At 56.5% G+C, this 8,993-nt stretch overlaps 5 protein-coding genes across 5 annotated transcripts; 2 read left to right on the top strand and 3 right to left on the bottom strand.

Annotated features, from left to right (window-relative positions):
- Positions 1-690: 690 nt before the first annotated feature.
- Positions 691-1,754, bottom strand: CHGG_06871 (uncharacterized protein; the record flags this gene model as incomplete). The annotated part of the gene is made up of 2 exons (XM_001224526.1): positions 691-1,527; positions 1,602-1,754. 2 exons carry the CDS (start codon positions 1,752-1,754, stop codon positions 691-693), a joined length of 990 nt encoding a protein of 329 aa, XP_001224527.1.
- A 919-nt stretch (positions 1,755-2,673) lies between these two features.
- CHGG_06870 (uncharacterized protein) lies at positions 2,674-3,674 on the bottom strand (the record flags this gene model as incomplete). The annotated part of the gene is made up of 3 exons (XM_001224525.1): positions 2,674-2,784; positions 2,864-3,377; positions 3,445-3,674. The coding sequence occupies 3 exons, from the start codon at positions 3,672-3,674 to the stop codon at positions 2,674-2,676; spliced, it is 855 nt and encodes a 284-aa protein (XP_001224526.1).
- Positions 3,675-4,301: 627 nt separating this feature from the next.
- On the top strand, positions 4,302-4,722 carry CHGG_06869 (uncharacterized protein; the record flags this gene model as incomplete). The annotated part of the gene is made up of 2 exons (XM_001224524.1): positions 4,302-4,511; positions 4,618-4,722. The coding sequence occupies 2 exons, from the start codon at positions 4,302-4,304 to the stop codon at positions 4,720-4,722; spliced, it is 315 nt and encodes a 104-aa protein (XP_001224525.1).
- Positions 4,723-6,164: 1,442 nt separating this feature from the next.
- Positions 6,165-7,285, bottom strand: CHGG_06868 (uncharacterized protein; the record flags this gene model as incomplete). Its single annotated transcript, XM_001224523.1, has 2 exons — positions 6,165-6,737; positions 6,797-7,285. The coding sequence occupies 2 exons, from the start codon at positions 7,283-7,285 to the stop codon at positions 6,165-6,167; spliced, it is 1,062 nt and encodes a 353-aa protein (XP_001224524.1).
- A 358-nt stretch (positions 7,286-7,643) lies between these two features.
- CHGG_06867 (uncharacterized protein) lies at positions 7,644-8,900 on the top strand (the record flags this gene model as incomplete). Its single annotated transcript, XM_001224522.1, has 3 exons — positions 7,644-8,204; positions 8,268-8,411; positions 8,508-8,900. The coding sequence occupies 3 exons, from the start codon at positions 7,644-7,646 to the stop codon at positions 8,898-8,900; spliced, it is 1,098 nt and encodes a 365-aa protein (XP_001224523.1).
- Positions 8,901-8,993: the final 93 nt, after the last annotated feature.

Genomic DNA, 8,993 nt, shown 5'->3' with positions numbered 1-8,993 from the left:
GTTCTTATACATTCCCCATTCCCACCACACACCCAATTGGTTCTGCAGTCTCGCGACACCGTTGTTACATACGCGTGACATTATTAGTGTACGGTTATGTCTCTGCTAAGGCGTTTTACGATTCATCAATCAAGACAGTATCGCCTGCGGTTGCGGGTGGAGGTGCTGAGTCCAGCGACAAGCGGAGGCGGGTTTGGAAGAGGGTGGGGTTGGGGTGGGTTGGTCTGGGGTACTTTGAGGGGGGCCGAGATGGGAATGCGGATGGAAGTGGAGATCGGGTCGGAGATGTGAGGGGAGTGTTTGAGCGAGGGAGAGATGGGGAAGTGGTGGTGGAAAGGGTGGCCAGGTGTGAGTTTGAGCGGGTGTTGTTCAAGGTGCCGGCGCCGGAAAAGACGCTAAGGACGGTGTGATCAGGATAGGGGCGAGGTAGGTCTCGGGTGGACATCCCGCTTTGCATCTAGGGGCAGAGCTAACATGTGCAGCACAATAAACCGGCAAAGATAAGGCAGCGGAACTGCCAAACATGGGTGGTCGAGTCCGCCGAGCAGTTGGTAAGAGAAGGGGTCTTTGAACAGGGAGTTCTGGACTACCTGCGGGCAGGGAGCATCATGACACAGTCTTGACCAGGAAACCAACTCAGATTTGTTTGTTCCTTCAGTTTGTTACTGGTAATATTACCACATCACCTGCTTACAGCCGCGGCTTTGCCCGCTCCAACTCGGCCACGACCTGCTCGTACCGATCATACGCATCCTTTTCTGTATCGAAGTTGAGCAGCCACTGCTCCCGCACTAAGTGGATCATCTCGGGGTTTTTCCACACTTTATTCCAATCCGCCTTGTGCCACCGCTCCCGGGTTTGCGGGCCCATGGCCTGCGCGCGGTGTACCCTCTCGTACCTCAGCTTCTCGTACGCCCGCAGCGCTGTGGGAATATCCTTCTCCCCGCTCAGCTCTAAGCACGTCGCCAGGGCCACTCCGTCCTCGATCGACTGGCTCGCGCCCTGAATAGAAGTCGGTAGGAAGGGGTGTGCCGCATCGCCTATCAAGCAGATCCGGGCCCTGGGTGAGATAAAGGTCGGGAGGGGGTCGCGGTAGACCAGTTTGTGGTCGATGAGCCGTCCGTCGGGGGTTGCCTTGACCAGCTCGTGCACCACAGGACACCACCCTTCGAGGTACTTGAGCGCCTCTTCTGGCTTGCCCGGGAACTGCCAGCTCTCCTCGATGTTCCCGTCGTCGATATGCGTAAACACCCAGTTTACTTCGGTCCCGTTCTTGATGCTCGATGCTAAGAAGTGGATGTCCGGGCCAATAAACCCCAGATGCGAATCCCCGTGTGTTACTAGGTGTTGGATCACGGGGTTGTCCCGGATGTGGTCAGCCGGGAACCACGCCCTGTACACAGCATAGCCCGACGACTTGGGGTTCTCGTCAAAGCCAAGCACAATCTTCCTCCCGCGGGACCGCACCCCTTCAGCAGCAACGACAACGTCCGCCGAGAACCGTTCCCCGTTTACCACTACCCCCGCCTGTGGAGGGAAGTCCGTCTCAAAGTAATCCTCCACCCTCGAACCCAACCGGATATCGATCCCCTCGAGCTCACAGCATGCCGATAGATGATGTTATGCAACTGGCCCCGGTGGCCGTTGATCCGCCTGCCCCATGCCTTCTCATGCGCAAACGACTGGCGCGTCACAAACTTGCCCTCGTGATGGTACAGGTCGAGCCAGGTGGTCTGACGGGCGATGGCCTCCATGGCGTCGACGACCCCCGGCCAGCGCTCAAAGGCCCTGCGAGCCGTTGGGGTCGAAGCTGATAATGTCGCCGATGCGCGTGATCTCGTCGATGTTGTCGACCTTTTCGAAGAGCGTCACCTGAATGTCCCTTTGCGGTCGCACTCGATGGCCGCCGCCAGCCCGGCGAAGCCCGCGCCGACGATGATCACCTTGATGCCGGACGGCGGAAGGCGCGGAAATGTGTTGGCCATATATTTGATGTTTTCCCCTTTCCCTCTATCGGAGTGGACGTGTGTCGCATTAAGGAGAGCCGAAGAGTGGGATGGGGAGGGTCCTGGATGAAGAAGGGTTGAAGTCTTGGGATAAGTACGAACTGGCCACGCCGGCCCGGTGCTTGTTTTAACCCCGACGGCAATTGACCTGTCATGATGCTCAATCCAGCATGGCTTCCTGCGGGTCGTCCTGGGTTGTTGGTTCTGACCATCTTCCGCCAATCGCTGGTCCGGCTGAACTGCCGACCCCCGCATTGTCCGGGGTCCATGGAACTGTGCACACCGAATTCGATGATCATCCTCTACACTAGATATCCATCCCATAATCAAGTTCTGAGTATCAAGTTTCCGGAGCCAAGGGTATGGTGATCTGATGTACCAAGCCCGCCCCTGGCTTAGCCTTCGACTCCCTGTTAGACCCGCGATATCAGGGCTAGTCACTAGTAAAGCGATAATCACCATTCACCAAAGCCCACATACTTCAGATATTTGTACTGCAGCCAACAGAAGCCGGATGCAAAGGGTAACTATGTACACGAAAACCCTACTACTCCAAGCCCCTGAACCCCTGAACCCCTGAACCCCTGAACCCCTGAACTCGATCCTCATCAACCGTGCTGGAATCTGAAATCTTGTTCTCTTTGGAGCGCCTTTACACGCCCACCGTTTAGATGCACTGGGAGTACCACTGGTTGGAGGCCTGGCAGGTCGAGCCGCTCTGGCAGCAGGACGGGCCTTGCCAGCCCTGGCCACCGCACTGTCCCCACTTGGCAGAGCACTGCAGGAGGTTAGTTAGCACGGGAACCATTATGGTGTTTGCTGATAGAGAAGGGAAGGGAGAAGGAACATAAACATACATTGCTGCCGCCACCGCCGGTGTTGCCGCCGCCAGTGTTACCGCCGCCGGTGTTTCCACCGCCAGTGTTGCCGCCGCCGGTCGAGCCACCAACGTTGACGGTAGAGGAGCCGCTAGAAAAGTAGCCCTCAGTGGCAACGATCTGGTAGTCGTGGGTGCCGAGGCGGAGGCCAGACTGGGCCCAGGCGTCGAAGTGGGCTTGCATGTTGACGCTGCCGCCGCTGCGCTTGTTGACGCGGACCGACCAGAACTGGTCGAAGCTGCTGGTGCCCTCGATCGACGGCTGGTTAGTGCGCCTGGTCTTGTAGACGTTGTAAGTCGAACCGTCGGTGGTGACGCTGCCGAGGCGCTGCGCGCCAGTCGACGGGTCGTAGGTGCCGAAGTTCTCGACGACGTAGTACTCGATAAGAGGGTTGCGGGTTCCACCCGTAGACGGCAAGGTACGAGTTGCCGTTGGGGTTGTATTGAGCCGCTGTAATTGATGGTCCTGGAAGCCTTGATAGTCACGTTCACCGCTGGGCGGGTTTTAGATTCCCTTCAACCTACCGAGCAGATCCTTGGGTGCCAGCCCTTGCCGCCGACCCAGTTGCCGTTGCCAGACCAGGACGCGCTGTACTGGCCACCAGCCTCGTTGGTGTACCGAACGTTGCCAGCACCATCAGTCCAGAAGGAGAAGTAGTAGCCGTTGTGGGTATCTCCGTCTGGCTGCTGGTGAGCGTCTGGCGCTTGTGCATGCCGGGCAGCTCGCCGGGGGCGGCGACAGCCACGACAGCCGCCGCGGCCGCAAGGAAGAGGGAAGAGATGGCAACCATTATGGCGACTTAGTGCTCGAGGAAGCTCTACGTCAGTGGGTGATGGATGGGATGAGGAGGTGGCCCCGGTCCTCAAAGGGGATGGCTGAGGTTGTTATATACACACTTCCACCAGCCTCACAGCTGAATCTGGCTCGGAGCATATACCCTCGACGCGTCCCCCAGAGCGCTATTCTTAGCTGAACCTGTGGACTTGTTGATGCCGCCTTCCCGATCCGGGCTAGGGTACGCTAGCCTTCGAAGTGATCGCATCCCCTCCCGTCTCCATCAATGCTCCGTTCCCACCCCCTGCGTGTCATGCAACGCACCCCGCCCTTGGCATTCGTTTTGTCGCGTCCATGCTGATCCGGGCCTATCCGAAGGTTTAACTTGGGATGGTCAAGCTGTTGGACAATCATGCCCCAAAACGAGCTATGCTGTTACCCTGGAGGATGCTGGCCTGGCTTGTGTTCCCTTGGTTTTTCCCCAGCGTTCAACTTGTCCCTATCCCTGACGATAACAAACAGTTACCAACAACAGTCAGGAGCCCCTGCCAAAGCGAGCCAGACTCCACCGCTCAGCTCTCGCAATCATGGGGCAACCGGCTAGTCCAGGGATAAACCTCCGTGCTTGTCCTTGGATGCAACAATGGAAATAGCCAGGGGCCGCAAACTTCACCTTCTTGAGAAAAGCATCCTACCAACAGGCACATGCTACGCTCAGCTCAGTGCACATGAGCCGCACGTCCCGCAAACATCACCGCCGTGTGTGGCCCAGAAACCCGGTCAGGCATTGATGAAAGGGGCTCAGCAAATGAGAAAGGGCCAGTCAGCCTCGTTGAAACGCGATGCGAGCCGGGTAGGTGGGACCTTCTAGAAAGATGCCGGCAAAAATGGCCGAGAAGCTGCACAGGCACTGACTGCCGATTCAACCGCCGGCTAAACGACACCTGGTACGACCCAAGGACCGGGACCGTTGGGCGGCAAACACTCCAGGGGTCCTTCTCGCCAGGTTCTTGGGCACTGAGACGCCTGGTTGGTCCCACGAGGACTTCACACTTGCTGAATGAGGGAAGTACGGCTCTTCCACCCCGAGAATTACTTCCGAGAACAAAGCAGATAGGGGAACGGAAGGTCACAACGCCACCACGTCGCCATCACGCCGCCACCCCCGACACCTCGTAGCTATGTGTGGCAATAGACGCCAGGGCCATGACGGGGTTGTATTACATGGTCCAAACACCGAAACGCTGGAGAAAATCCTTACTCGAAGGGCGATTTCAAGGAGGAGATCTTCGTGATGCAAGGAGTCGATTCCTAAGATCATGCTGGGTACGCCATCCGGGCCCTAACCCGGGGAATATCGAAGATCACCAATTCTCACATTATCTCCAGATGTTTACAAGATGTTCCCACTCCACGTTCGGGGACTTTTGGGCCATGTGCTCAACCACCGTCACATTCGGCTCCCATGTGTGCTTAACCGCCACCGCCAGACTCTCTTCCTCTCAATGCCACTCAAGTGACTTAGCCAAACTTTAGCCAGAATTCATCCGTGCAGGAATCGGGACTTGGAGTAGCATCGCAACTCTTCAGGTTACCCTTCTCAAAAACAGGCTGATATCGCCAACCTCCCTTTGAGACGGTGCCTCGATTGAGTTCTATTCCGGAGAGCAGCCGGTTCCAGCCGGTGTGGCTTCCCCGGAAACTTGATCCAATACGCCTGACAACGTCTCGATTTCATCAAAAGACTCATCAATGGTCCACCGAGCCGCACAACCACCAAGAGCTATGCGCCAGTTCTCTGGCGACGTTAAGGAGGAGCAGGTTGCCGGTTGGATACCCGGCTCAAATCCTGAACGCCCCAAGGCAGCTATTGGAGTGGGTCCCGATACTCGCTACCAATATCTTCGCGTGGATGTTTCTTTGCAACTCTCTCTCTCTCCGAAACTTAAATTGTTCGCTGGGGTCTTTCTTGATTCTAACCACGAGGCGTTGATTACCAGAATGGCCCGATACGCGGTGATTGATGCGCTTCACACTGAAGGTCCCTACCCAATAATCGTAGAAAATGGCCTTAGTACCCGGGCTCACGTGGCAGCGTTATTCGAGGCCCTCTACTTGGGTACTCATCATGTCACTCATGGCTGAACTGTTTCCTTAGTCTCATGGTGCAAGGTCCATAAAAGACGGCACTTTGCGTTTTTCCTACGACACATGGCTCTGGCGCTGGCCCTAAACCAATACAGGCGGAAAAGGTAAAGACAATCTTGTAATAAAGAAATGGCTACGCCGCTAAAAATACCCTACCTTCTAAGGGCTTGCCCACTTACATGTCTCTTTATTGTTTTTTTTTTCTTTCTGGTCTGGCGCTTTGTGAGTTGTGACTCGAGAGAGCCGAGTTAATCTTCACACGACGTTTGATGGGAAGTCGAAAGTACGGCGCTATATCATTATTATTATTATTATTCATACTCCGCTGTGCCCTAGGGCGTGCCGGACCCTCAGCTATTTAGTGTACAGGAACGAGCCTCCTGGCTAAGTTGTACATCGGCAGCTTCCCCGAGTCCATCAGCCAGTCGAGGACTCTCCTCGCGAGCCGTGCAGTCGTGGGATTGATGCCGTGTAGAACAGAGTAAAAGTCCCGTCGTGTCCAAATTCCAGTTCTCTCCCATCTTCGAGTCAACGGTGGGGCCAAACACCACACTACCAGGTGTTCGGCAGTCTCTCGTCCCTCGCCACACTCGCAGGCAGGAGTCAGAACCTCCTGGACTCCCGGTGTAAACAAGAAGTCCCGTAAGCCTATTGCTCCCGTCCGGATTTGAATCAGCAGTGAGCTCTTCGCCTTGCTGAGACCGTCGTGCCTCCTTAGGGTTTCGTTCCGGAATAGCGTCTCCTGCTGATGGTCAAAGTCGTCCGCCGGCCTGGTGATTGCCCTGCCGTCCCGTTCCTTTAACCACCTCGCTTTCCAAGCCTCTTCTACTCCCCTGTCCGTGTCTGCGATCCCCCCGTCCAGCGCGCGATCGTGCTCGCGGCTTTCTCCACCGCCGTGGGCTCCCGCAGTCCCACAGTTCGCGGTCGGCCCCTGTTACCGCTCTTCGAGCGTAGTCTCTGCTGTATCCTTTGACAGGCGGTAAGAATAACGCTCCCTGCGGTCTTCTTGCTGCCTTGGCCGTCATCTAGGTCGGTTCGCTGGAGTCTGGTCTCAAAGTCCGCAAGCCGTTTGTTGAGATATAGGTCCAACGGCGGCACCCATGTCTCCGTCTCGAGGTTGCGGATGGGGGTGTGCTTAAAGGCTCCCGCTACAATCCGCAAGCTTTTGTTCTGGGCCTGCCCGAGGGCCTTGGTGCAAGATCCATGCTCGCCAACGATACAAATCGTCGGCACCCGCAGAGCTATCACGGACGATCTTACGAAAAGACGAACGAGCATTCGAAAAATAAGGGAGAGGTTCATCGGCGAGAGGCGATCGAGACCAGGAAGCTTTTGTGAAAGTCGGGCGGCACTGCCGAGGGACTGCAAGATGGCGGCGGAGGCGCAGCCCCAAATCGTGGTCGAGGTGGCCGACCAACCACCTTCGCCGAGACGACCGAGCCGCGCGTTGAAACCGAGCGCGAAAGCTCGCGAAGCCATGCAATCGCTCGAGGACGTGGCTACCACGTCGAGGAGAGCGGCGAGCGAGACCACGCGGGCGGTTACGACGCGAGGAGCACGCGCGTCTGGGATTTTATATGGAGCCAACAGCCGGATCGAGACGGGGAAGTCAGGTATACAGATGCTCCTGGAGGCGATCAACGAACAACGAGACGAAATGTACCGAATGATTACCGAGCAGCGAAACACGATTGGCGAACTACGCGAGGTGATTTGCAAGCAGCACGACGCGATTCAAGAACTACATCGCCAACTTGCAGACACCAGGACCCAGCTTTCTGAAGAACTGAGACAAGCGCGGGATCAGATTGATACCCTTCAACGCCACCCGGTAGCCATGGCTTCGTCCCAACCAAGCGCAAGAGGGTCATACGCCGAAGTCGCTCGCACCCCACCATCAAGCCAGCCAAGCGGTGTGCGCACCCTCTCCTCGCGAAACACGACGCCTTCATCCTTTACCGACACGTTGTTCTGTACGATCGATACATCTAGGGTGGAGGAGAAAGAGAAGGGAAACGTCCAGGTGGCGGACATTAGAAAGGCAATCGAGACAGAGGCCAGGGCACAGGAAAGCATGAAAGACTGGCGTTGCGCTGCGGTTGTGAAGGAGGCCCGAAACCCGGACCGAGTCAGAGTAATTTGCAGGGACGAAGGCGAGGTCCAGCTCGTCAAGGAAGCGGCAGTGAAGATCAGTGTTCCTGGAGTGCGGGTATTGAGAGACCAGTTGTACCCGGTGAGGGTAGACAATGCCAACCGAACAGCGGTCCTCGATGCGGACGGAAACATCCTGCCGGGAGCCGCAGAGGCGCTAGGGACAGAGAACGACGTCAACATTGCGAAGATTGCCTGGCTCAGCAGGAAGGATACAAGCAAGGCCTACGGCTCGATGGTTGTCTACGTGACGAAAGGGCAGCGAAGCAAAGGCGACTTCTAGACGGGCGTTACTTCCATCTCGCCGGAGAATCCGCTTACACGACCGTTTTCGCGCCCCGGGAAGGCCCAATCCAGTGCTACAGATGCCAGGAGATCGGCCATAAGGCCTTCGCCTGCAAAAAGCCGCAAAGATGCGGAAGGTGTGCGGAACAGGGTCACCACCACAAGACGTGTCAGTCCGTGGTCCTGAAGTGCGTGCTATGCAGAGGACCACACGAGTCATTTAGCAAGAACTGTCGGGTACGCTGGTTGAACAATGGGGCCCAAGACGCTTAAGATCCTTCAGCTCAACGTCCGCAAACGGAGAGAAGTGCAGCAGAGTCTGCTAAACGACGAGGGACTCAAGGACTTCGCAGTGCTGGCCATCTCCGAACCATATGCCAGGCTGATCGAAGGCTCGGTGACGACGGTCCCAATGAGTCATCACAACTGGACGAAGCTTATACCAACGACAAGACGAGAAACCACGTGGCCAATTCGGAGCATGCTATGGGTACGAAGCGATATAGAGGTCGAGCAGATTCCAGTGCCGTCGGCAGACCTCACCGCAGCACGCATTCGGCTCCCAGATCGGGCAGTGCTGATGGTGTCAGTGTATGTGGAGGGTGGTAGTGACGAAGCACTGGAAGATGCAATGAGGGAAATTGACCGACTGATTTAGAAGTTTCGAAACGAAACAGGGACGAGAACTGAATAATCATTCTGGCGAGGGATTTCAACCGCACACGACCCAGCTATGGGGAGAGAACGGATG

Source organism: Chaetomium globosum, genomic scaffold (assembly GCF_000143365.1).
Source record: "Chaetomium globosum CBS 148.51 scaffold_5 genomic scaffold, whole genome shotgun sequence".
Classification (NCBI taxonomy): domain Eukaryota; kingdom Fungi; phylum Ascomycota; class Sordariomycetes; order Sordariales; family Chaetomiaceae; genus Chaetomium; species Chaetomium globosum.
This window is presented reverse-complemented; position numbering and strand designations above follow the sequence as displayed.